Source organism: Rhinoderma darwinii, chromosome 2 (assembly GCF_050947455.1).
Source record: "Rhinoderma darwinii isolate aRhiDar2 chromosome 2, aRhiDar2.hap1, whole genome shotgun sequence".
In the NCBI taxonomy this organism is placed as follows: Eukaryota; Metazoa; Chordata; class Amphibia; order Anura; family Rhinodermatidae; genus Rhinoderma; species Rhinoderma darwinii.
The window spans coordinates 227183356-227211260 of NC_134688.1; the positions used below are offsets into that span (position 1 = coordinate 227183356).

General features: G+C 41.4%; 2 protein-coding genes across 2 annotated transcripts; one reads left to right on the forward strand and one right to left on the reverse strand.

Annotated features, from left to right (window-relative positions):
* Positions 1–4886: 4886 nt before the first annotated feature.
* On the reverse strand, positions 4887–10027 carry LOC142742785 (THAP domain-containing protein 2-like). The gene is made up of 3 exons (XM_075852907.1): positions 9550–10027; positions 6866–7061; positions 4887–5970 (listed from the first exon to the last, which is right to left on the reverse strand). Exons 1-3 carry the CDS (start codon positions 9618–9620, stop codon positions 5617–5619), a joined length of 621 nt encoding a protein of 206 aa, XP_075709022.1. The 5' UTR covers positions 9621–10027; the 3' UTR covers positions 4887–5616.
* PSPH (phosphoserine phosphatase) lies at positions 9735–26574 on the forward strand. The gene is made up of 7 exons (XM_075852906.1): positions 9735–9968; positions 13480–13519; positions 14510–14665; positions 17969–18103; positions 21069–21214; positions 22729–22877; positions 24335–26574. Exons 2-7 carry the CDS (start codon positions 13503–13505, stop codon positions 24476–24478), a joined length of 747 nt encoding a protein of 248 aa, XP_075709021.1. The 5' UTR covers positions 9735–9968; positions 13480–13502; the 3' UTR covers positions 24479–26574.
* The last annotated feature ends 1331 nt before the right edge of the window (positions 26575–27905 follow it).

Below are 27905 nucleotides of genomic sequence, written 5' to 3' on the forward strand. Positions count from 1 at the left end.
TATGCCCGCGGCGCTCAATGGCCGCGGGCGAAAAACGGCGCGAAAATCGGCGTGCAGGGAGAGGAATATCTGCCTCAAAGTTCCAAACGGAATTTTGAGGCCGATATTCCTCCCCCAAAATACTCCGTGTGAACATAGCCTTAGACTACCCAAGTTATAACCGGGTCTCATAAAATGTTAGTGCAGCGGGAGCCACATGTGGCTCACAATCCGCTGGTGGGTGGCTCGCCCTAGGAACCTTGCGTTATAACCGTATGCTCTTGCTACAATATAATAACAGTATTACTAACATAGTCGATACCCAGAAAAGTGCCAATTTGGGTGCTGAAATACCAGTGTTAAATCTGAAATATGATTTTGTTACTGTATCCTATTACCATTGTTTTTTTTTTTTTTTACTTAAATGTGGCTCTTGGCCATCATTTAAAATTGAATGTGGCTCTTAAGGTATGAAAGGTTGGGGACCACTGCCATGTACCCCAAAATGGTATTGGTGAAAACTACAGCTCACCCTGCAAAATGTAAGCCCTCACACCTAAGTTGATGGAAAATAAAGTTGTGGCTCTCAGAATATGGCAACACAACATATTTTTTTTCTAGCAACGTTTTTTTTTTGTTTTTTTTAGAAGTGATTAAACCTAAAACAAAACTGAAATTTGGTATCACCGTAACCATATCAACCTGTAGAATAAGGTGAATATGTAGTTCTTACCGCCTTATGGATGCCATAAAAAGAAAACCCCCGAAAAGATGGTGTAATCGCTGTTTTTTTTTACCCATTTCACCCCACAAATTTTCTTTCCCTAATTCCTAGTACATTGTGCGGCACAATAAATGGTGTCATGAAAAACTACAACTTGTCCCACAAAAAACAACCCCTCATGGCTATGTCGACAAAGAAATAGAGAAGTTATTGCTTTTGGAAGGTGGAGAGGGAAAAACTGAAGTTGACCCGGTCTTCAAGTGGTTAAATTGACCATTATTACCCTACTTTCTTGGGTATGTTAAAACATAGGTTGAATTTGCTGTGGAAAACTCTGCAGCAAATCGGACCCAGGAAATTCTGGACGAACGTTCAACCAATTTGTTTAAGGGTATGTTCACACGCAGTGTTCAGGCGTATTTTGGGGCGTTTACACCTTGAAAAATGCCAGAAAAAAAAACTGAAGCTGAACGCCTACAAGCATCTGTCCATTGAAATTAATAGGAAAAACAGCATTTAGTTCATACGTGGCGTCTTTTTTTTTTAATTTTTTTTACGCCACGGTTTTAAAAAGACGCTCCGTAAAAAAAGTGCATGCCACTTCTTGAGCTGCTTTTTGGAGCTGATTTTCCATTGAACACTATGAAAAATGCCTCAAAAGAAGCTCCAAATTGAGGGCCAGTTCAGTTTTTTTTTTTACGTGGAAACCGTGTCAGAAAACGTGCCAAAAATGCCTCCCATTGATTTCAATGGGAGGCATTTTTCCCGCGAGCAGAAAAACTCTCATGGGAAAAAGGGATGTAAAAGGGGGCAATTGACTCTGTATCTCTCTCTTCTCCGTTCCTAGTCCGTTACCTGTTTCCTATATAGTCCGCTTACTTTGTATTCACAATGTGCACACTCCAGTCCTTCACACACCACAGGAGTAACATACAACCCTCGCAGATACTTAAATATATAAAAATACTTTACTCATAACAGACGTGACAGCAATATACACTACATCAAGATACAATACATTACATAGACAACACAACCACACACAGCTGCCTCTGTTCCTACCTTCCCTGGACACTTTGCACATGTGACTAGTAATGTGTATGTGTATATATAATCTAAATCCAGGTAGCAACCTTATACGGTCTCCTGGTACTATAACCAAAGCCAAATACAGCACCTGACGATTAGTACATATAGAGACTCATGCTTAAACAGCATGCATATATATATATATCTACTCTATAATCCACATGAGATTCCTAGAATATCTCAATGTACACATATAAAGTCTGCTGTAATGTTGTTATACTTGTATACATACACAGAAAGCACACATAACATCAGGAGCAAGCTAAATTAAGTGCTGATTGTCCAGGGCTGGCAGGAAAGACCCCGCACCAAGAGCTTCTCATGGCCTATATGTTCCTATCCCTGAGTTAAACCTACCCATTCCATTGACGCCGCCTTATGACCACCCATATCCCTTCCAATGTGCATCTGTACAGTATAGGTAAATCTAATCCCAGTATGCTCAGCTGTCTCTACATCCAGTTTACAATGGCTCCTTCCTGTACTGAGGTCCATTGTAATGCTAATAAGGCAGTAGTTAAGAATCTGACCAAATGGCTTCTGAGCATACTGCCACCTCAAAGGGTGAACACCACTGAATAATATCAGTATATACTATATCTATTTACCAGGTATATTTTATGTGGTCATAAGACAGTGTCTGGATGGGAACAATATTCTCCTGTAACAAGGAATAGACCCTATCTTTGGGAGTTTACGCCTCTGACTACCCATTGACATAAATGGGAGGCAGAGAAAGCGTATGTTGCTGCGTTTTATGCCTGCGGCGATCAACGGCCGCGGGTGAAAACCGGTGTGCAGGCAGAGGAAAATCTGCTTCAAAATTCCAAACTGAATTTTGAGGCAGATTTTCCTCCTGCAAAAAACTCTGTGAACCCAGCCTAAATATTCACACGGAGTATTTTGGGGGAGGAATATCTGCCTCAAAATTCCGTTTGGAACTTTGAGGCAGATATTCCTCTCCCTGCGCGGCGATTATTGCGCCGTTTTTCGCCCGCGGCTATTGAACGCCGCGGGCATAAAACAGCGAGAAATACGCTTTCTCCTGCCTCCCATTGAAGTCAATGGGAGGTCAGAGGCGGAAGCGCCCCGAAGATAGGGCATGTCGCTGCTTTTTCCCGCGAGGCAGTTTTACTGCTCGCGGGAAAAAGACGCCGACGCCTCCCATTGAAATCAATGGGAGGCGTTCTCGGGCCGATTTTGCCGAGTTTTGGGACGCGGTTTCCGGGTCAAAAAACTCGGCATAATACCCCGTGTGAACAGGCTATGTTCACACAGAGTATTTTACAGGCAGAATTTCTGCCTCAAAATTCCGTTTGGAAGTTCGAGGCAGATTTTCCTCTCCCTGCACGCTGATCTTCGCTGCGTTTTTTGCCCGCGGGCATAAAACGCCACAATACTTTCTCTGCCTCCCATTGAAGTCAATGGGAGGTCAGAGGCGGAAATGCCCAAAGATAGGGCATGTCGCGTTCTCCCGAGAGCCGGTTTTACTGCTCGCGGGAGAAAACCGCCTCCCATTGAAATTGACTGGAGGCATTCTCGGGCCGTGTTTGACTAGCTTTTTGGCACGGTTTCCGCGTCAAACTTGTCAAAATACTCCGTGTGAACTTAGCCCAAAAGAGGCTTCATTTTCAACTTCAAAAACACCTGAAAATCAGAGGCTGTTTTCTCTGAAAACAGCTCTGTAATTCTCAGCTGTTTTTGACTCCGTGTGTGAACATCTCCTACACACACACACACACACACACACACACACACACACACACACGTACACGCACACACACACTTTCCCGGACTGAACATATTGCAGGGAGCTGGGCTTCTAGCATCATAGTTATGTATAATTCTAGGTCTCACTGTGGGACAACTGTCCTGTACGGTAATCATGTTTTCAGTATGGGACAGTTGTCCTGCAGCAAGGCAGTGACATCTAGCAGCATCATATATAACTATGATGATAGAAGCCTGGCTCCCTGCAATGTGTTTGGTCCGGGAAATGTGGCCGACATAGGGACTGTATATCACGGACCAAACACGCTAGTGTGTGGGAGGCCTAAGTTACAGATTTTTGGCCTGGATTTGCCATTGCATAAGAGGTGGGGAGCCTGTAGTCCCCTCCCCTTGCGTTACCATAGCAATGTCCCTGCTTCCCCATCTGGTCTGCATTGAGCTTGTCTTCTGGGATGTTATGGTCACATGGAATTAAAGACTGTCACCAGTTTATCATTTCCCTATCTCTTAACTAATCTAATAGGTGCTTTGATTCTAATATCTACAGTGTGACTCGTTTTTAAAAAAAATTGTTTATTTGCAAAGATATGAGCGTTTTTCTAAATATGTAAATGAATCTTTAATTAGAGCAGTGGGAGCTAACGCCAGTGATTCTCTTGAGGTGGAGCTACCTCACAGCTACTGCTGTCCTATCAGCATGAAGCTGCTTCACACAGTGTGAGAGACTGAGGCTGGAGGGAAGGGGGATCACTTCAAATAGCCATATGTCTGGCTTTGGACCACATAGAACAGTTGTGTTGGTGGCGTATGAAAGATGAGCTACAACCAGAGATATTGCCAGTTGATGACAGTTGGGAATGAAAGCTGTATACTATATAATTACACTGTGTTGCTGGGCAGGGAAGGGGGAGAAGCTGTAAGCTGATTGGACAGAGTCATACAGAAGACATTACACCGCCCAGAGTGAAAAGAAAGTCCTGTATTTTACCATCCGCCACACTATCAGATTTGGAAAAATGGTCATAACTTTGCAAATTATGAATGTTTTTAAAAACAAATCACACTGTAGTTATCAGCAGCTAAGTGCCTATTATATTAGGAGATAGGGAATTGACAAACTGGTGGCAGTCCCTTTAAGTCTTCCCAGGAGGGTGGTAGCAGTGAGGCATCACTGAGAATGCTAGGAGAGGTAATGGGTGGGGTTTTTTTTGTTTGTAGAAAAATTTGCAGCTGTTGGGTGTTCGATGTGGATTATTTCTTCCCCACTGAAGTCGATGGGGAAAATTCATAACAAACATGCAACTGTTCCGCAGCATAAACTGATGTGCTACGAATTAAAGAAAATCTGCAACGCAGGTCAATCTTTTCATGGAAATGTTATTTATTAAAGCTCATCCACTTTTGATCCTGTAGTACTGAAAATCCAATTCCGGTACATGTGAACGGAGCCTTTTAAGAATTTTATAAGGCACCAGATCAGTGTGCCCCACCTCCCAACAAAATGGTAGTAAAACCATACATAGGACCACAATTGTCCTGTCCTACGGCAATGTTGAAAATTTAGAAACAAGGATTCAAGAGCCATGAGATCGTCTAGCCACTCGCGCTGATCATCAAATTACCTATGGATCTAGTGGTATTGTATATCATATACTGATATTTAGTTTCTGTGCAACTATTGTAAAAAGATGAACCCATATTTATGGGTATTATAAAATCCTCGTTTCATCAGTGCACTACTGACCTATTATACTTTTTATTCCAAGTTGCACAGAATTTCTGAAATACCATATAACTTTAAGTTAGTTGATGCATAACCCACAGTTAATTCATATTAGCTGCTGTCTTCATCTTGCTTTTCACACAAATTTGCATGCACATTGTGTATTTTGAACTTTGGAACTTAATGTTTCAGGTGAGGACTTTTGGAAACCACTATCGAAACATATCGGGAAGTTCTAATTTTACCATCCCATGAAGTGTCCACAGATAAGCAATCTACACAAACTGCTTTATAGATTCACTCTTTAGCGTCCATGTGCGTGGCCTTGCACGCAGAGTAGAAGACCAGTACAGAAGTCCACCACCACCACTCATATTACCACCACATTCACATCGTGTGGCATTGGATCTGGAGCCATATTGTCGCTGGGCACTATGTCCTGGTTAGAAGTGTGTTTTAGTGTCTGCTCTACAACTGGATCTGTGATGTTTTCTGACAAGCCTTTCCTCCTGCCTCTCCGTTCTCTTTGCTGATAGATTTTAATTTTCTTGTGTGCAATTTCTAATTTCCTTTCGAGGTCCCAAATTTTTTTTTTAATTTCAGCAGGTCTTGGTAGGCAGTAACTGTGGTCACCATGAGAGGCTGAGTATTTCTGTATGGCTGTAGCAGATCCAGGTGAAGGCTTCTCTTCTGACTTTGTAATGGCCGCTTTCTTAAGAGCTATCTGAGATAAGAATATATAGTGAGTCTGTGAAATTTACTTTCTAAAAGGTTACGTAATAAATCTGAACATTAAGGCTATGTGCACACACAAAATTAAAACCGTCTGAAATTACAGAGCTGTTTTCAAGGGAAAACAGCTCCTCCTTTTCAGATGTTTTTATTCAGTCACGTTTTTAACAGCCGTTTTTGGAGCTGTTTTTGTATGGAGTCTATGAAAAACAGCTCCAAGAATGGCTGAAGAAGTGACATGCAATTTTTGCGGCCGTTTTGAAAAACAGACGCGTAAAAACCGCCCTGTTGGAACAGAACGCTGTTTTTCCAATTGAAATCAATAGGCAGATGTTTGGAGGTGTTCTGCTTCCGATTTTTTTAGCAGTTTACGGGCCGGAAATAGCCCGTGTGAACATACCCTAATAGTGTCTGTCTCATAAAGGCAACACCTTTACAAAATGTCCTATTAAGACATGGACGCTATAGAGAGCACCTTCATTTATTAGCAAGCACAAAGTGGTTTTCACGCTGTTGGACCCACACCATCCATATAATAAAATTACCTTCACGGAAAAAAATATGGCTAAACGCAGCTTCCCTGGGCAAGAATGGGTTTCTGGAGCTGGACATGCTTCAAGTAGAGAAAAGGGTTCTCTAGTTTTTAACAACTTGGTAGAGCCGTTTTCAGATCGGACGCACACTGCATGAAAGTGGTAAACTTCTGTCGGCCATGTGACAAAACAAAGTAGGTCCCATGAGCCTGGATATGGTGTCCAATAGCGATCGGACAAGTCTAAGAAGTTGGCGGCGGCAGCAGTTAACTTTTTTTTTTTGTGTACACTAAGACCTGGAAATGACCTTCTTGACTAGTTACATAATGAAACGTGTCAAACCCGAGTGCTTACCTTTTCCACCATATGGTCTGGATAGATAAATATTGTAGGCACTGCATTTGTTCTTAACCGTACAGTTTGCCCTGTTCTGTCAAAACACGATTCGTCAAAGTGTCTCGAACATAAAAACGTGTGCAGGCTTGGAGAGAAGTATTCTCGGTTCATAAGATTAAGCCATTGCTTTCTTCTTTCTGGGTTTGCTGGAAATCTGTAGAATATAGAACACTTAATTTTTTAATATTAATCTTTACCAGTTAGGTGGCAGTTTTAGTGGTGGCTACAGGCAAATAGGATTTTATCTAACTTTATGGTTGTGTAAAGCGGGGGATTTGGAGCTATGTAAAAGAAAAACTGAGCTCTGACCCATAAAGATTATATTCTAAAAATAAATCCGCATAAGATATTGGATATACTTAGAAAGAAGATTCGGTTAGGAAACCGCTCTGTAATTTCAGCCGTAATCGACGCTGCCGTGTGAACATACCCTCAGAATGACGGACGGTCACAAGCTGCAGCGGTCACATGGGATGGAACGTCATACCAGGAGGCCAGACTGCAGGACGTGAGAGCGACGCTTCACCATGATTATGATGAAGTATAGGCTTTTTTTTTTTTTTTTTTTTTTTTTTAACCGCACCACAAACATATAAAAAAAAACAACCTATGTTTACCCGTAGTCATGGCGAAGCGTTCCTCTGACATCCTGCAGCCCGGCCTCCTGGGATGACGTTCCATCCCATGTGACCGCTGCAGCAGTCACATAGGATGAAATGTCATCCCTGGACACAGAAGCAGAGAGATCTGGGTAAGTATAATCTTTTTTTTCCTTTTACGGAATTGCGATTTTTGTGGTGGGTTTGCAGATTTTCTGCCACAACAATCGCAACATCTGCTATATGTTGCAGGCTTGAATTCAATGAGGAAAACCCGCAACAGAGCCAGCAAACCCACAGCGTAAATTGACATGGTGCAGGTTTTAAAAACCGCACCGCAGGTAAATTTATGAACGTTTTTTTCAGTGTATTTTTTATGCAGCATGTGGATGAGATTTGTTCAAATCTTATCCACTCTGCTGCTACTGTAATACGCTGTGGATTCTCCTGTTGGCAGAAAAATCCAGTGTTTATGCTACGTATGGACATACCCTAAGCCTGGGTTCCCACAGTGCAGATTTGCTGAGATTTTGCATGTATTTTTGAAGCCAAAACCAGGAATTCAACCTAAACAGAAGAAATATCTAAAGGCTTTATAGGTCCGCTCTCCTGGATACAATTCTGGTTTTGGCTTACAAAATGCACCCAAAATCTGCACTATGGGAATCCACTGATGCAACAAGTCATTTCATGAAAATTCTTCCTTACTATATATTCAGAAACCTCAGTCACGAAACTGCAGACCACGTAAAGTTTCAGGGCAGTGTCGTCGCGCTGAGGTGCATAGTGCATAAAAGTCACCAACGCGCAAACCAATAACTGCAGAGTTCAAATAAAAATATCATGGTTGTGTCAAAAAAAAATTCTTATGGGTGCTGGAAAAAGGTCCCTTACTCTTATGGACGGTCCTGGAATTTATAGACTGTTGACAGCCCTGCTACGGGCCAGAGACACCATTCACACATCGCTTAAAAGGGGTGATCAAGGATTTCAATATCTACGGCTGATGTTTTCCGTGTTGCAGACAAAAACTTGTGTGGGATCCGCTGCAGAAACCCCATTTACATGTATGGGATGCAGATGGTCATCGGATTTAGCATCAAAATCCATGTCAAATCGGACATATGGACGGGGCCATAGATTTCTGCTGCAGTCCAGTTACCAGTTGCAGTGGTGAAAACAAATGCTTCAACAATGTCTTACGTCCCAGTCACAATGGGGCAGAGTTACACTTTTTGGTGTAAAGTGTAAGGCCTCATGCACACGGCTGTGATTTGCGGCTCGGACAGCAGCAGGAGTGTCACCTGCGAGCCGCCTGTAAATCGCGGGCCGTGCACATGGCCACGTGCATTAATTTCTAGGAGTCTGGATCGCAGAACATAGCCGTAATAAGACACGTCCGTTCTTTTTGCAGTCCAGGCTCCTGGGCCATGCGCGGACCGTGGAAACCACGGTCGTGTGCATGGGCCCATTGAAATGAATGGGGCTGCAATTCACTTGCATATTTGCGGGTGAATTGCGGCTGCAAAAATCTGTTCGTGTACATGGGGCCTAACAGAAAAAAGTAGCAAAATCAGGGCCCACAACAAATTTGCTGGAAAAAAAAATTAATTTACTTTTCACATCATTTGCCAAATTTAAAAAGTGAAGAGAAAAGTGCATGGTCGCCAATGAGGCAAAGTCTTAGCCAAATGTCTTCTTACGAAAGCTATAACATGGTGCAAAAATTGCGCACTTCTTTATCTGCTCATAGGAGTAGATGGGATTTTCTGACAATCCCAAATGCGCCAAATTGTGCAAATAACTCTAACTAAGACTGGGGTAAGATACTGTGGAGTGAATGGCACTGTGCCCCCCTATTCAGGAGTATTTGGAAGGTCTGGAAACCGCATCAAATATGGCAGCAAGTGATCCGACACTTTGGAGCTATTGTCTGGGTAAAGCCTTGGCACCAGGGCATCAAGCTACCCTGCTGTATTGACAACTTCTAGTTAGCGGAGAACTGCTACAGCACAACCTCTACGTGTGGCATTCATTACCTACCTATGAAAGGTTACCAGGTTGCCTCTTTTAGAGTTGTTGGAACACCCAAAGGCTACACACGTAGTGGGCATTGCTATCACTTCTCCTATTATATATCTACGTCCATCTCCGTTCCCAACATGGCCGCCGAAAGCTTCACATTGTCACGTGATCGCTGCGCTTTCCCCATGGCCGGTGACGTCACCGATTTTTAAGGTAGAACGGGGTAATTCGATGCCTGAAAGAATTGGGCTGTTGAAGGTTCACCACCACCCCAAATGACAGCTTGCTCAGCAGACTGCTGCCTCATAGTGCACTAAGCCGCAGCAGCCAGAGCCGTGTAGTCTGCTGGTAAACTCGTAGATCTCTGCACATTGGACTTGAGTCACGGGCTGTGATACAGGAGCAGCGAGGGACAGCAGCAGCCGCCGCCTGACACTGTAAGTCATTCATTATAATGACATCATCCTTCATTGATTGCAGGAACGATAGACCGATTCGGTGCACACGGGAGGGAGGACACTGCAGCGCTGTCACCTGCAGGACTATTTCATGTCCGTCCATGTGATCCGTTGTGTGAGGGGCTGATGCAATCACAAGCGGAGTAGACATCATCTGTCACTCAGCCTTCATACACATCGTGCAGCTCAATGAATCGGAGGTTTGCTGTAACTTTCTTTAGCGCAGTTCACATTAGTGGACTTGTGGTCAGGCAAGTATTACCAGGGCTTACTGTGAATGCACTTAAATAACTGTTGTAGATGTTGTAACCAATGATGCCGACTTTCTAGAATGACCCATTATGATGGAATGAGGCGAGTTGTAGTCTATAATACACCACATTCTAATGTCTGCACATTGTATTTGTAGTCCTTCAAGCTTCTGCTGTACATTCTCATCATAGGTAGTAGTGATGTATGGCTTATGTTACAGGCACAAACTGGAAACTCCTGGAAAAAATAATTCATCATTATCCACCATGTACTATTTTAACAAAAAACATACTGCAAAAAAAATCTATATACAATATATAAGTACAGAATACTACGCACCCTATGAAAGTGACATGTGTGAAATGACTTCATCTGACATAACCTGTTGATCTGCATCAGCAGAAAGAATTGAGCAGAGATTCTTTTTCTTTATACTGCCTCATAACTGGCATACATACATTACTGTGGGAAAATACTGTAAAGTAAGAATGCTTTCAAATATAGAAGTATTATTAGGTGGTTGTTTTTATCAATTAACAAAATGCAAAGTGAATGAACAGAAGAGAAAACTAATTTAAATTAATATTTGGTGTGACCACCCTTTGCCTTCAAAACAGCATTCAGTTTCCAGTTTGTGGCTGAACCAATATACCAATATACCAATATTTGGCACTCAAAAATGTGCACATGTGAAAGGGGTTGTCTCGCGTAGGATATTTATCAGCTAGCCACAGGATAGGTGAAAAATGTCTGATCGCTGAGACCCACAACGATCATTAGAACAGGAGTGCCGAGATCCCTGTTCTTTCCCACCGCACGATCACAGCGAGGAAGCGTTTGAATGGAGCGGTAGTCGTGGATGTGTCCTGCAGCTCAATGTAATGTATATGGGGCAGATGGAAACAACCGAGTAAAAAAAAAAAAAAAGTGTAAATATTCTTACTGATCTTTGCAAATGTCAAATTAAGGCTCTGTTTACATCTGCGTTGGAGTCTACATGGCAGATTCTGTCAAATTTGATGAGAAAAATAGTGAAAATATTTTTTCTTTCAAAATGACCGTTACATTGGCAGAATCTGACGGACCCCATTGGTTTCCATTGTGTGACAGATCCAGCACCGCGTCGCGGCTTACTTTGTAAACAGAAGCCACAATGCAGATGGGAACGGAGTCTAAGAAATGGCCAGTTATTATACTCTGCCTCAGTTACAATACAATTTAAAGTAATCCTGCAACAGAAATCTAGTATTGCATCACATCTTATAACATTCCAGCATCGGATATTTTCTGCCACAACCGCTAACAAAACATGCAAGTTAAATGAAGAATAAAATGCCTTTAAGTTTGAGTTCATATTTGTGTTTTTTGCAGTAGGTTTTTTTTGTTTTTTGTTCTGCAACTGATTTAGACTGATCATGATGGATCCTGTAAAAACCTGATCACGAGACAACCAATGAAGACTAATTCATTTTGGTATTAGTAAGATCCCGAAATAATTTATAGGTTCCATTTTTTTAAAACAAAAAGCATGGCAAAAAAAAACAAAAAACATTCCCCCCCCCCAACGTTAGGCAAAACGGAGCGATGTGGCCCCTTCATTTTTTTTTATCCAGGTAAGCTTGCATGTGGCGGAGCTGGATAAACATTTAAGGGGTTGCAGCTTTGTTCTGCTGATTGTGGGGTAAGACCCCCACCGATCACACTTTGATGGTCATCCTAGGAATAGCAATGTTGTTTTCCTACAAAACCCCTATATGCTGCTTTTTACATGCCAGTATTTTGCATCAGTATTTGGCGGCCAAACCCAGGAGTGAAACCTATACAGAAAAAGTACATTGGAAACATTTGCACCTCTTCTGTGTTTTGGACCCCCTCCTGGTTTTGGCTAACAAATACTGAAGCAAAATACTGACAAGAATACTGCCGTGTGAAAGTGGCCTTAAAGGGTAACTAAACGTTCAACAAACGTCTGACATGTGGATTGGTGGGGGTCCGAGCACTGAGATCCCCACCAATCACTAAAACGAAGCAGCTGAAGCTCTCATGTGGGTGCTCAGCCGCTTCGTTGCTGTTCGGCTTTTTCCGGAAATCAATGTATCGGAGTACGGGCTCAATAGAAAGTCTATGAGCCCGTACTACGATACATCGGCTTTCCGGAAAAAGCCGAACACAAAAGAAGCGGCTGAGCGCTCACACAAGCACTTCTGCCTCTTCGTTTTAGCGATTGGTGGGGGTCTCAGTGCTCGGACCCCCACCAATCCAAACTTCTGACATGTCACTATGACATGTCAGAAGTTTGTTGAACGTTTAGTTACCCTTAAAAGGTTAACTAAACTTTTAAAAAACTTTTGACAGGTCAGAAGTTTTGATTGGTGAGGGTTTGAGCACTGAGACCCCAACCAAATGCTAAAACGAAGAGTCAGAAGCACTTGGGAGGGTGCCATACCGCTCTGTTTCTGATCGATTTTCCTCAGAAAGCGAGCGGTGCATGAGCTTGATTTTAGCAAGCGGTGGGGTCTCAGTGCAGGGATCCCCATCGAATAAAACTTCTGACCTGTCACTATGACATGTCAAAAGTTTTTAAACATTTGTTTAGTTACCCTTTAATTGGGTTCTGTGAAAATATATAAGTAAAGCTCTAATAATACAGCAATAGGCTAGTAAACAGCCCAGCTCCATGGAGCCCTGGTGCCATATCTATATCACACGTCACATATTGGAAGGCATATATCTCTTAGCATTCAGCCATTGATGAAATAACCACCGATGAGTGAAAAAAAGTTCAAAAAAAGCATAGCACGTGAGTTTTGTTTGCAGTTATATTCCTGTGCATGAACTTTTCACGTGATTCCAGATAGGACAGCCCTGGACAGATAAGTAAAGCTGCAGAAAGAGCATCTTGGATTGTGGCGGTAAAGTTTGCAGTAACTGATATCGCTTTTTATAGTGGACGTTTCAGCTGTTCAATGCCATATACAGTTTGCTTAACAAATTGTAACAATTTCTCAATCAGCATTAAATGACTAATCGTAAGGAATACTGCATAAGTTGACCTTTCCCCAGTCTTTCTATATCTGTAGTGTAACAGGTTATGTCATATCGCTCAGTGGATTACCTAATGTATGTATTACATGAAAAGCGAACATTGCACTGCAGCGAACTTCTACCTGCCTATTCTATACATAGAGCTGAAAGAATTTATGAGAAGTGATCCTTCTTTATATATCTTCCTTTACAGACCCTACTGCTGACGTTTGATCCATGTGCACACATATCAGGTAAATACTATAATAAATGTATGTTCTTTCCTTTTCCTGACAGAACAGGAATCTACAGAAAAAATAGTCACCAAATAGATTGTGACACATGCTATCTGCCATTTAGAAGTAAAAAATAAAACCAAGCAGGACCAATAAGATTTTTTCTTCGGTATGGTTATTTAACAAATTACTGTATGTTGTCTTCAGAATGTATTGCATTATGGATCTACTGTGTGTCTATGCAGTACTCTGTAATCTGTACAAGCATTAGTATGCATTTTTAGCATTTAGCAGCTTTGGAACTATCATTTTGTCACTCAGTCGCCCATGCTTCATAGGTATACATAGTCCCCGCACTCTTTTCTCTCTTTCTGTGGTTCATTTGAATTTACTGCAACGCCTGGAACTGATTCTTCTTTTGCATTGTGAAAACATTAAATAGTACAGATAACTAGTCTGGCATCTTATTGGTCCTAAAGTTGTAAAAATTTTATTGTGCTTGCCTTATGTTATTTGTTTGACAGAAAGAACATAGTATGCGATAGCCACTAAATATTGTTAAAGGCGATGTAAACCTTTGAAGTAAATTTTTTTTTTCTAGCCTTTAAGCTTTGATTCGTTACACATGCTCTATATTTCTGAAAGAATGCTTTACACAGTGGCCAATGAGTTGATGCTAGTTTTTTGTGTAAAATGTAAATTCTGCAAGTTTTTGGGGACTATTCTCCTCACCCGTCAAATTTGAAAAGTAAGAGAAAATAGCGCAAATTTTCGTCTACTCATTGCAGGTGCAGACAGATTGTTTGCATGTTTGAGAGGTCAAAATGCGCCAAATTTATTAAAAGGCATGTGCTTTTTTAATTAGATTTGGCGCAAATCTCACCAGCTACCCTCTCGAATTTGAAATGCGTAAAATACCCCAGTCTTAATAAATGTGGGCTAGCATGTTTTATTAATATATATAATAAGTTTCTTAATAAACCGCTATCCCTCTTATTTCCCTGACAGAAAGGTGCACCATAGAATGTCTTCCCTCTCACAGCTGAAGGAAAACTTCCGCAGGGCGGACGCAGTTTGCTTCGATGTGGATAGCACGGTTATAAAAGAGGAGGGAATAGATGAACTGGCTAAGTTCTGCGGCGTAGGAGATGCTGTAGCAGAAATGTAAGTGGATCTGTACAAAGACACAAATCCTGTAGGATCCTTTATCTTACTCCAGATATAAGCGTTGCTCATATTATCTGCTGTATTCTATAAATATATTCTTGTAGTCATTTATTTTTTGTCACATATTCTATTTAAGAAAAATGTATATAAATTTTGAATATGTCTTACAATTTTGGAGTGGTTTTATCAAGACAATGGTGAAAAAAATGAACTGATGTGTAAGACTATGTCCACATCCCAGTTGTTGGCTGCATTGACGTATACGCCGGAAAGCACCCGATATATACATTAACCCCTTGATGACACGGACAATTTTCGTCTTTCCAAAAGCCATAACTTTTTTATTTTTTCGTTGACATAGCCATATGTGAGCTTGTTTTTTGCAGGACATTTTGTAGTTTTTCATGGCACCATTTAATGTACCATATAATGCACTGGTAAACTGAAAAAAAAAAATAATTTGTGGAGTGAAATGGGCAAAAAAACTGCGTTGATTGAGCGATGTGAGTTCTTTTTTTTTTTTTTTGCGGGGCGAGCTGTAGTTTTTTATTGGTACTATTTTGGCAGGGCTTAACAGAGGCAGAATCACATCGCAGGGGGGCCGACGGGCTGTTGGAGGGGGCCGCCCCATTCTTTCTAGCGGCTTAGATGCCGCTGTCACTATTGACCGAACTATCTAAGTGGTTAAACGGCCCGGAACAGCGCGATCGCTGTTCTTGGCCGTTAGTCCAGGGTGTCAGCTGTAATACACAGCTGACACCCACAGTGTATGGAGCAGGCTCAATGCATGAGCCCGCTCCATACTTCACCCCCAGCACCAGAACGTACTGGAACATCCTGGTGTGTGAAGGGGTAAAACAAAGGTTGTGACGGAGGCCTAAAAGCAGCATCCTGGAAACAATGAAAATGGGAATAGCACCAGATGATCACCAATGTGGTTACTTGAAGTTTAGTATGCAGCAGACTGTCCCAATGGGTTAACTCTTACCCATCACATCAATAGTAGAAAATAGCAATTGGATGTCAGCAACCTTGCAAAAGTTTCATATTCATTTCATTCATCCATCCATCAAAAAATACACCTAGCACCAATTGTATTTTTCTAACAGTGGCATCCGTTATCCACAGGTTATAATGGTATCTGTTTAACAAATACATCATGAAATCTCATGACCCTTTCCATAACGTATCCATTAAACAGATACTGATTATAGGTAGCCTATAGGTGACTGAGTCCGCTGCTAGCCATCCATCACTCATAGACAATTATGGCATCCGTTTTATGCATACATTATGAAAAGCTCATGTTTATGTTAACGGATGCCTGTGACCCATTACCCATAGGCTCCCATGTTAAAAATAAATATATATATACCTCGCGCTATACATTTTTAGGCAGGATCCCGCTGTATGGAATAGCGTAGTCTACTACTCTTTTTCTTGCAAGAGAAAATAATTTATACTGACGTTTACTACCCCGATGGAGGCCAAAATTATACTGTTTTGGCCTCTGTTGGGCCAATGGAGCCTTATGGACAAGTTTAGCATGTAAGTTGAGCGCATAAACGCTAAACACAGGGCCAAAACGTGATGTGAACAGGGCCTAATGCATTTCCATCCCCTGTCTGCGGAAAAAAGCCTCACATTTCAGTAAACATGTTTTCGGACCCTCCACTGCTATAGGTTATGACATAGAAGAGAAGCAACACCTTTTAGTTCTTAAAATGTATATCTCATTCTCTTCATGTTTATAGAAGCTACTGTCAGTAATTTTCCACAGCAGCTACCCCAGTATTCCAGTTACTTCATTATTTTTTTCTTCTGTGGGCACTGCTTACCGCCACACAATGGATGGGGCAGACTGCCAGAAATTCTGGAGCATGAGCCTAGACTGCAGATCATGTGAGGGGCACAGTGGGTGCCATGTGGACATTCCTTTTTATTTCCCTCAGTAACAAAGAAATTCCAACAGTGAATATCTGTCGAATGAAATTACAGCTGAATAACAATCAGAGATTGTCTTGCTGCATTACTATTAACATTACCGATTTAACTACAGTGGTGGTCGGGGTCTTGAAAGGAAACCCTCAACATTGTCCTCTAAACATTAAAAGGATTGTCTAAATTCTAGTAAATAAAGACCATTCCCCAGATTTCATACGGAGGGGTTTTCTGTCTGATTCCATCTGAATTGTGGCCTGTTCCATATGTATGTATCTCCATACACAGTCTGACGGAGCCTGTACGGCAGTGCAGATGCACAGTTTTTCTTTTATTATTGTTTGCCAGAATAAATTTTCCCTTATAAGTTATTTTCTCATTTACTGTATTTACTTTTTTAAATATAAAAAACAATGAAAAGGGCTGTATCCCTATTGGGCATATGGACATCTTCCAAGCAGGGAGCCATTAACAAAGAGTGGCTCTTGCTATGGTGGACCAAGCCATCCATGTATTACATGATTGCCCATTTATTTGAATGGCATGTGCTACTATGTTTACCCTGTGGGTAAAATATATTGCTGGTTCCCTCTTTCCAAAAGAGCTGTTATCGCTGGGGGTTTCCAAAGCTAGACCCACTGCGTTCAGCGGACCACAAATACTGTTTCAATTTCAATATCTGGAAAAAGATATTGCTTAAAGAGCACTTGTCACTAGGTCATATCAGTTGAATTGATTTACTGACCTGAAAAGCGTCGTTTCCCTGATTCCTGCGCTGTTTTTTTTCCCCCCGGTAACCCCATTCCCGTATCAGAGATATAGCCCACTGTTTTATTGGCTCCCTCTATTCTAATTTTTCTGTAGTTAGCCAACAGGGCGGCATCAGAGGCAGCGAAGCTAGCTCCACCTTGTTGGCTTACTACAGTAAATTAGGATATAAGAAGCCAACACAACAGTGGGCCATATCTCTGGAATGGAAAAAAAAGAAAAAACAGCGCTGGAAACAGGGGAAACCGTGCTATTCAAGTCAGATAACCAGTTCAACTTATATAACCTTGTGGCAGCTCCTGTTTAATTTTGACATAAGCATCAAATTCTCGTCACCTATAGATGTCAGTGGGTCTGCCATTGCAAGGCTCAAAAAGTCGGGCATATTATACATACCAGGACCCTAAAAATGGCCATCTTATAAAAGAGTCTCAAATAAATTATATACGAATTGCTTGACACATTAGTTCTAAGACTGCTCAGCTTGAGGTACATAGTCCTTTATACTTTGACTAGCTTGCCGCAGGAGTTTTGTACAAGCAAGCAGTTTTGCATTGTGATTTTAGGTTTTCCTTGTTGATTTTTTCTTAGGACTCGCAAAGCAATGGGAGGATCTCTGACCTTCAAGGCTGCTCTGACCGAGAGACTTGCGTTAATTCGCCCATCAAGGGAACAAGTACAAGCTTTGATAACAGAGCACCCTCCAAGGCTCACAGAGGGGATCAAGTGAGTTATCTTTTTGTGCAAGGTCAGTCTAAGTACATAGGGAGGTAGAAACAAGTGGATTCATGAATATCTTTACGTTGTGACATGTTGGCATTTTACCAGAAAATACTGACTGCTTGGTGGGTGAGTCTTCTATCATGGGACCATCTACATTCATTTCCCTTTGTATTTATTATATCACCATACCCATACCATAAAATCTCAGCCTGAAAGGGAAGATTTATAATTACTGGCAAATAATGGAGATTTCAGTTTTCACATAAATAATATGCTAACACTGACCCACAAGTGAGATTTTAAAAACCTGTGGTTTTCTGTTCCCTGTCTGAATATAAATCTTGTAGTCCAACTAACTAGTCTGTGTTCCACTGGTTTTTAAATATTACTTGCAGGTCATGTGGTGTCATTGTTTTGGTAACCACAGGGAGCCATGTGGGGTTCAATCTTCCGTCGATAAAAATGAATCCGTGTATAATAAAAAGTTATTCGACTTACTAAAAAACTTTGGGGGAGATGGTTAAAGAATGTGCCAGTCTTAATTAAAAACAAAAGGCTATGTACACCTTTGAAATAGTTTTTTTTGTTTTTTAAATAAAAATGTCTATCAGTGTGATTGGTGCAACTTTCTAAATACCTTTTATTAAAAATTAGTTTTACTTTTATGAGATACAGCTGCTTTGTGTCTTTCATACGGAGCAGCTGTATCTTGCGCTGAGACCTGAATCCGTCAGGTCATTGGGACTGACTGGTTCAGTGTCAGCGGGTTTTGCGTGTCTGACATGTAGGATCAAGCAGTTATCGATCACATCTAAGTTCATGACTTAGATGAGATCGATAACAGGTGGATCCTGCGTGTCAGAGACACGCAGGACCGGCTGACACTGAACCCGTGAGTCCCAATGAGCTGACGGATTCAGGTCTTAGTGCAGGATACAGCTGCTCCGTATACAGAATACAAGGCAGTTGTATCTCAAGAAATAAATATCATTTTTAATAAAAAATATTTAGAAAGTTGCACAAAACACACTGATAGATATTTCAAAGGTGTACATAGCCTTTAGGGCCCTTTTGCATGGGACATTTATCGAGCAAACAAACATTCACAGACATTATCATTTTCGGCAGCACATCTCCCTGTGTAAACAGGGAGACGTTCTCCTGACATAATGGAAATGTATGGGAACAAGTGATTGTAGTAATGATCGCTCGTCCCCAAACATAGCTCCTTGTGAAAGGAGCAAACGAGCGCCGATCAACAAGCTGCCTGGTTGATTGGCGCTAGTTTACGCGGCCCAAGCAAAAGGATCCTAAGAGGCACACGCTTCTTAATAAATGTGTTGCATTTTGGCTGTCCGTGCGCCACTAAATGAAATCTATACCAGCTGGGAGCTGGCCACTATAATTTACACTTTTTTCTGGCAAGGGGTACGGTTGCCACACCCCTTCTGCTGAGCTCCGCCCACTTTTTAAAAAGTGCCAAGAGCTGGGGAAATGGTCTAATAGTCACAATTTTTGATAATATTGGTTTGTTTGCAACGCTGGTATAGGAACTTTAACTCCTCCCCCCCCCCCCCCATTGTGTTTCATTTTTCACTATTTCACCTGTTTGCTGTCAATGAATGGGAACATTGTTTGCTGAAAGAAAAGATGCTGATGCTGAAAACCATTTGCTAAACTAGTATCCAATTCGCTGTTCGCTAAATACATAATCACCACAGGTCTTTCTGTTGTCTTGATGGTTTCCTACAATTTAAAGAGGACCTGTCAGCTCTTCTGACATGGGCGTAAATACTGGTACCCATTAAATAAACCGTTTTACAGCATCTTTTCTTAGAATTTTGCATTGTACCGTTCCTCTGTTATTCCTCCTACAAATTTATAAATAAATTGACAACTGGGTGTCATTCAGAAGGGTCAGGATTCTGAATACACATGATGTCCAGGCTGGAGGTCATGTGTATTCATTATCAGGACACTTGTGTATGTGGCTGCACATCGTTCTAGTAAGAACACTATGTGCTGTGTAAATGAATGCAGAGGAGTGTATGACGCTGACTGGTCACTGATTGGTCAGCGTCATACAAGTAAACACGCCCAGTTAAAAACACAATACACGCCCAGTTGGACATACGAAAAAAAACACGCCCAGTTGTCCATTTCAAAGGTCATTTGCATATATATAAAATAGCTCATAACTTGGCCAAAAATAAACGTTTTTAAAAAAAACAAAACGTTACTGTTATCTACACTGCAGCGCCGATCACATGCAATAGGAGATAGGGATTTGAGAATCTGGTGACAGAGCCTCTTTAACAGAGTAGGCAAGAGCTATCAGCGTATTTAACTGTCAGAGCATTGTTTACACTGGATAATACATTGTTATAAATCCTCAGCTGGGAGAAGTATTAGGCTATGTTCACATGGCGGATTTTGCTTGGCGGATTCCGCAACGAAATTCGCCGCAGAATTCACTTTGATGGGAGGTTTGGGTGGAATCCGGCCGAAGATTGGGCAGGACGATACTTTTGTCCGTTAGCTGAAAAAATCAGCTAGCCGGAAAAAGAAGCGTCTGTCTCCCATTGAAATGAATAGGAGGTGGAATTCTGCGGCGGAATCCTCTGCAAAAATTCCTCTGTGTGAACATAGCCGCACTCTGGGGCTCCAAACACATTTTTCGTCACATGACCATTTTGATTTACCTTCACTAACAGCAATCAGAGATCTTGAAAAGTGTGAGGAATTAAATAAAATATAGTACTTATACATGTATAAATAATAATAATATTAATAGGTGTCTTTATCACTGACTGAAAACTGTTGCAAAATGACACTTATTATAAAAGGGTCTCTGGGTTTTTATGTCCAGATATATTTATTTTTTTATCTTGTAGTACAAGGAATTTATCTTTTTTTTTTTTAGATTTTGTTTTATAATTTTTGTAATTAGTATTTTTATCTTTTCTAGAGAGCTGGTTCACAGACTGCACCAGCGAAATGTACAGGTTTTCCTCATATCTGGAGGATTTCGGAGCATTGTGGAGCATGTAGCCACAGCGTTGGACATCCCGCTCACTAATGTCTATGCAAACAGGCTTAAGTTTTATTTCAATGGTAAGTCAAAGGAACCAGTTTGTTAGGAGGATATTTTAAATATTCTATCATTATCTCAAGCATACAATAGTTACCTGTATATAATGTTCAGAATTATAAGATGCATAAAAAGTTGAGTGACATGGGATTCAGCAAACGGTGTGTTTGTAAAGTAAATTTTCCACATTGTTCTTGTAATCTATTTCATGTATATGGACTCTATGGTTCGCATTGTATTCCTAAAATTAAGAATGAAAAGGGAAATTATTGTAAAGTATCAATAGTGTATGTATTTAGTTTAGATGGTTTCTAAATTCGTTTTATGGACATTACAGAATCAACAGGAACTACATAATGTGAAGCCTATTTTGGGACTTGTTACATTACTTCCTCGTAGAGAAGAATCACATTCCTCTCCTAAGAATAAAAAAAATAACGAATAGTGTCATCTCACAGTAGTAGGAGGATACATACAATAAGATATGTCTCATTCGTGACAAATCTGACATGCTAATTTAATCAGAATATATAGTGCTACTAGATGTTGTAACCAAATTAAGAACAAGAAGTGAAACTCCACTTAAAGGAGTTTTCCAGTCCCAAAAAAAACGCTTGCCTATCCTCAGGATAGGCCATCAATATCTCATCAGGGGTCTGACTCCCAGCACCCACACCGATCAGATGTTTTGAAGGGGCCGCAGCGCTCGTACGAACGGTGCTTCCCCTTCATTTCCTTTGCTGCTCACACTGTGAATTGTCGATACACTTGTAGTGGCGGTTCACAGTATTACAGCCTTCTCTCATTCACTTCAATGGGAGAAAGCTGTAATACTGTCAACCGCCGCTACAAGAGTATCAGCGATAAGCTATTGATGGCCTTTCCTGAGGATAGGCCGTCAATTTTTTGGGATTGGACAACTCCTTTAAAGGGGTTGTGTGGGCCTACTATATCCCTAGGACATGTTATCAATGTGTGATCTGTAGAGGTCTGACCACTGGATCACAAGAAATATGTGATACACAGATACAGCACGTGAATAATTGCGCCTTCACTTTCGTAATTAGTGGAGGCCCAACCAGTCAGACTTCCACCAATCACACATAGGTGGCAAACCTTAGAGATATGGCATCAATGTTTAGGAACATAAGGTGTGACTTTTCTTACCTTTCCTCTTGGCTCGACATATATCGCTTGCTGACCAGATTTGAATGATTTTACGATATTCTAATGGGAGTTTGTGGCCACCCAGTGGTTGTGATAGGTGTTGCAAGCATGTCAAGATAATGTAATAAGAAATGTGTGGAAAGGTAAGGGTGGAAACATCTGTACAGCTCCTTTAAACTACCAGTCTCCTTGACCAAGTGTGTCCACTAGGAGTCATTCTATAAAATATGGTATCGAATTCTCTCACTTTTATTAGATATGAAAGATGTCCTTTCAGTTTCTATGTGATGAAAGTAAAAATGTTCTCAGAGCCCATGCTCTGTTTGCAATGCTCCTGTATGATCCCTTCTGTATGTCTGTATATTTTAAGGAGAGTATGCTGGATTTGATGAGGCACAACTCACAGCAGAATCTGGCGGTAAAGGAAAAGTGATTGGCTTATTAAAGGACAAGTATGGCTTTCAGAATGTAGTGATGATTGGAGATGGTGCTACTGACATGGAAGCTTGTCCCCCTGCTGTAAGTATTATTTCAAATTGGGTCTTTGGTACTAAATTGTAGAATGGACATAGGAGTGTTGGAGGGGTTTCAAAAGAGGTCCTTGAGATAGGTGAAAGGGATAAGAAAAAATAGGCCTGTTACCTTTGGGGGGGGGAACCAAAACTTAGTGGTGATGTTATATGTTCTTCAAAAAAAAAAAAAAAAAAGCAAAAGATATTGGGGCAGATTTACTACTACTTGTGTTTGATAAGCCAGTCTTCGCCTACTGCTCCACTGGAGTAAGATGTGACAGATTTATTAAGAGGCGGACGGACGCCTCTTAATCAGTTACATCTTTCTGCTGGCCTTGCATCACAATTATGGTGTAAGGACCGTAACCGTGCGCCAACCATTTCTCCACTTCCCAATGGACATAAAAGGAACAAAAGTATAATCACCTCACCGTTCCGCTTCATTTCTGCCTTGCCGGTCCCCTGAGCATGCCGCGGCTCATACAAGGTCCTGATGCCGAGCAGCATCAGGGCCTTATATGCGATACAGCACTCAACGTCATCAGTGCTTCATCACATACAACGTCCTGACACTGCCCGGCGACAGTCAGTTGTATGAGCAGTGGCCACACGGAGACCACTTAATTTCGCTCCATTTTACCTGCCATATTATCATAATGCTGCTCATAAAAGGGAGAAATTCCTATCATTGGAGTATGTAAAGAATAAGTGCTGTATTTGCAGTTTTCCAAGATTTAGAGAACTGTCGTATGACAAAGACTAACCCCTCCAATTGGTGCTGAATTTTTTAGGTCGTTTGTCATGAACAGTCGTTGAGACTGTAGAGAAATCTTCATTCTGTGCGATTGGTGACGGGTAAAGAGCAGTAAATGAGTGTTAGACAAGCACACGTCAGCCCGCCGGGTATGGCGAAGCTGACGTCATACATTAAGCCCTTATTCAGAGGAACGAGTGTAAACTAGGATGTGAAAAACTTAAATTTTTCACGTCCGAGTCGTATCTGTGCGGGGGTCCAGTTATTTTAACGGACCGTGTGAAGGGCATGTGAAGAAATAGGACATGTCCAATTTTTGTCCGTTTTCACGCGGCCAGTTAAAATAACGGCTGTGTGAACAGCCCCATTGAATTGCATGGGTCCGTGTGCGGTCCGTTTTTTTTAACGGACAGCACACTGACGTATGATACGCGCGTCTGAATAAGCCCGAATTCGTATAAATTTACTCGCTCACAAACTTTTACACAGATGTGGATTTCCATCTTTTTGGCGATAAATTCTTACAAGCCTGTCATCTGTGTTGCCAATCTACGATGATCGACTATAAACGAGGAGTCGCGATCTTTTGGCCATTCAAAATCACTAATGTATGGCTGGCTTCAGACAGGTCCAAATTGTGGTTTTCTCAGCTGGAATAACAATTTATAACAAATCCCGTACATGTATTGATTGAGCCGTTTCCCTTTTAGGATGGTTTTATTGGATTTGGAGGAAATGTCATCAGACAACAGGTAAAGGAAAAAGCAAAGTGGTACATTACAGACTTCGAGGAGCTCCTCAGGGAACTGGACAGTGACAGCATCAAAATGAACCACAATGGAATCATTTACTAACTATGTGCTCCCGTTGTAGAAACAAAACCTCATTGATTTCCTTTCATTGCACAACCCTCTGTATGAAGGAAGGGTTAGTAGATATTTTATTGTACTGTAATGTATCTTTGCTCTACATTTTAGTAGAAATAGCGATTATTTAACTTTTAGAATTTTTATAAATTGCTAGTCTGACGTAAAGACTAACCGTATCTTTTTCGAGATTCTTTTCTAGATCCATTCAATTTGTTTTGTTTTAAAATGGTGCAGAGTAGAGTATACATGGGAAACCCTACTTTGTGTCTTGAGTGGTTCCACTTGGTGGCAATGCCTATACACATTTGTGAGCAATGGTTATTGCTGATGATCCTTGTGGATAGAAGGTTATTTTTATTTTCAAAAAAATCCATAGAACCCAGATTTTATAGAATTTTTTGCAAATTTCAGAAAATATTGCCCCTAATTAGTTGCAGATAATACCCAGTGTCTATAAGATATCGAGCACGACATAAGGTGAATGTATATGGCTAAAGACAGCATGTCAGACCGCATGGTCCTTAGGGTATGTGCACACGAGAACTGGCTTTTACGGCTGAAATGACAGACTGTTTTCAGGAGAAAACAGCTGGCTCGTTTCAGACGTAATTCCTCCTCCTCGCATTATGCGAGGCTTCTCTGACAGCCGTAAATTTTGAGCGGTGCTTCATTGAGTTCAATGAAGAACGGCTCAAATTACGTCTGAAAGAAGTGTCCTGCACTTCTTTTGACGAGGCTGTATTTTTACGCGTTGTCGTTTGACAGCTGTCAAACGACGACGCGTAAATGACAGGTTGTCTGCACAGTACGTCGGCAAACCCATTCAAATGAATGGGCAGATGTTTGCCGACGTATTGTAGCCTTATTTTCAGACGTAAAACGAGGCATAATACGCCTCGTTTACATCTGAAAATAGGTCGTGTGAACCCAGCCTTAGAGTTACTTGTCTGATCTTGCCATATGGCCAAAACAGCCATTGTCAAATACGACAGTTACCAATGATCTTGCTTTCATGGTATGGACATATTAACAGCTATCAGTCTTAAAGCATAACTCCACCCTAAATATAAAAAATAAGGTACAACCGGAGCTAAGCTCTATCCCACTCCCCCAAGTCATACTCACTGGGATCCATGAGTCCAATATCTGGATTGCTGGATGTAGGATCCTTGCATGAATCACCTGCAATGCTATCACGGGGAAAATATGACCTGCATACAGCAGCCCGGATCTCTACTTCCTGCACCCCTGTTGGTATAAATTTAAGGGGATGTGAACTTCATTCAAACCTGAACTTTCAGGTTTGACTAAGGGTATGTGCTAATAATGAATGTGCCAATAATTCATCCATTTTTTAGTAGTGGTAGTCTGTGTTTCCATGTTGAGAAAAAGGTCATTCCTATATGTAGTAAATCCATTTTATTTGTCAGAAAACTAAAGGGGCATATTTAAAAAAAAATCTGAAAAAAGTTTCTAGTCGTGATCAGCACAAAAGTAACACTTTGTTTTACTTTCAATAAATATTTATTGAATTTGTACAAACAGTAACATTACAACCATGTAGCAGATTGCATAGTAGTACAAGTGTATAAAGTATGACATCAACCAAGGCCTGAAGTATGAAAACACACGAGTCTCCTTCTAGATATTCTTCTCTTCTGAGAATCTTAGGCCTCGTTCTTTAGGGGCCTCCGTGCAGATCCGACCAAGATTACCAGGAACGTATTGTCTCCGGTAAAACCACAGATGCACCAATGGAAAGCCGACGGAACCCATTAAAGTTATGTCTTTGCCTTTTTTCTTTCTAGTCTTTTAAGAGTCCTGTTTTTGACTGTTTTTAAAAGTCATTACTATTGTACTTTAAGTCCTAATACAGTAAATGCTTTGAAGCAGCTGTGCTGTTGTACCTATGTATTCCTTTTTGTCTAGTTTTATTAAACACTGTTTATTAACATAAAATATATGGTTGTCGGTATTTACTGCAAATTAGTTCACGGTTTCCTGCAGTTCACAGGCTCATGTCAGCAGGCACACACCCAAGTCATAAAACAACCTATGTCTGCTGAAAGGCTATGGCGGAGAACGGAAAATAGCCAAGAGCAGGGGTGTACACCGAGGAGGGTTCACATTACGCATGCGGTAGGCACACTGGATACGTTTCACTATACTGTGTAAGCAGTTATCTCTGCCATACCGTACACGTAACTAATGACCTCATACAATACATAGAAATGACGCTGCACACTGTACTAATAAATAATGCACACAAATAACACATCCACATAATGGTCAGAGTGCCCCCGTTAATTACACTGCCCTTTATTCAGCACCACATAGCCAGCAGAGCGCCCCCTATAAACTATGGTGCTAGAAGAGTGTAGTGAGGGTTGCAAACCTCCTTTTTTTTTTTTTTTTTTTTAGCCAAAAACTACAGACAGCCAAATATATTTTTTTTTTTTACAGTCAAATTGGAAATATGTGTAATATCAATGTAATATTTACTGCGGCCTATAAAATGTTGAGAATTACAATGGCAGTAACCTGCACAAGTTCCACCAGCTTAAAAAAAAATAAGAATAAGGGGGGATTCACACGAGCGTGTATTCGGTCCGTGCGGGCCGCGTGGTTTTCACGCGCCACGCATAGACCAATACAAGTCTATGGGGCAGTACAGACAGTCCGTGCTTTTTGCGCAGCGTTTGTTCGCTGCGTACAAAACTCGACAGGTTCAATAACTCTGCGTATTTCGCGCATCACGCACCCATTGAAGTCAATGGGTGTGTGAAAACCACGCAGGTTGCACGGAAGCACTTCCGTGCGAACCGACTGAAACAGCGCACCAGCTGTCAAAAGGATGAATGTAAACAGAAAAGCACCACGTGCTTTTCTGTTTCCGAACATCCAAACGGAGTGTCTTTGCGATGAGCGAAGCCGGACAAGCGAACCGAACTTCACCGGGTTCGGCCGAACTAGTTTTGGCCGAACCCGGCAAAAAAATTATCGGTACGCGACGTCAGGAGATAGTCACTGTCCATGGTGCTGAAAGAGTTAAACTGTTTCAGCACCATGGACAGTGACTTCCGATCCCAATATACATGAACCTGTAGAAAAAAAAAACGAAGTTCTGACTTACCGATAACTCCCGGCTTCTTCCTCCAGTCTGACCTCCCGGGATGACAATTCAGTCCAAGTGACAGCTCCAGCCAATCACAGGCCAAGCACAGGCTGCAGCGGTCACATGGACTGGCGCGTCATCCAGGGAGGTGGGGCCCGATGTCGAGAGGCGCGTCACCAAGGCAACGGCCGGGAAATTCTCGGTAAGTACGAACTTATTCTTTTTTTCAACAGGTTTTTCGATATTGTGTTCGGCATTCACTGTCGAGGGTGCTGAAAGAGTTACTGCCGATCAGTT

Bases quoted from the DNA above. Each gene is read 5' to 3' on its own strand.
- LOC142742785 (XM_075852907.1), bottom strand. From the start codon at position 9,620: ATGCCCACTACGTGTGTAGCCTTTGGGTGTTCCAACAACTCTAAAAGA. The intron at 7,062-9,549 runs GTAGGTAATGAA...TATATTCTACAG, and splicing joins AACCTGGTAACCTTTCATAG to ATTTCCAGCAAACCCAGAAA. The intron at 5,971-6,865 runs GTAAGCACTCGG...TTCTTATCTCAG, and splicing joins CAGACCATATGGTGGAAAAG to ATAGCTCTTAAGAAAGCGGC.
- PSPH (XM_075852906.1), top strand. The intron at 14,666-17,968 runs GTAAGTGGATCT...ATTTTTTCTTAG, and splicing joins GGAGATGCTGTAGCAGAAAT to GACTCGCAAAGCAATGGGAG. The intron at 18,104-21,068 runs GTGAGTTATCTT...TATCTTTTCTAG, and splicing joins AGGCTCACAGAGGGGATCAA to AGAGCTGGTTCACAGACTGC.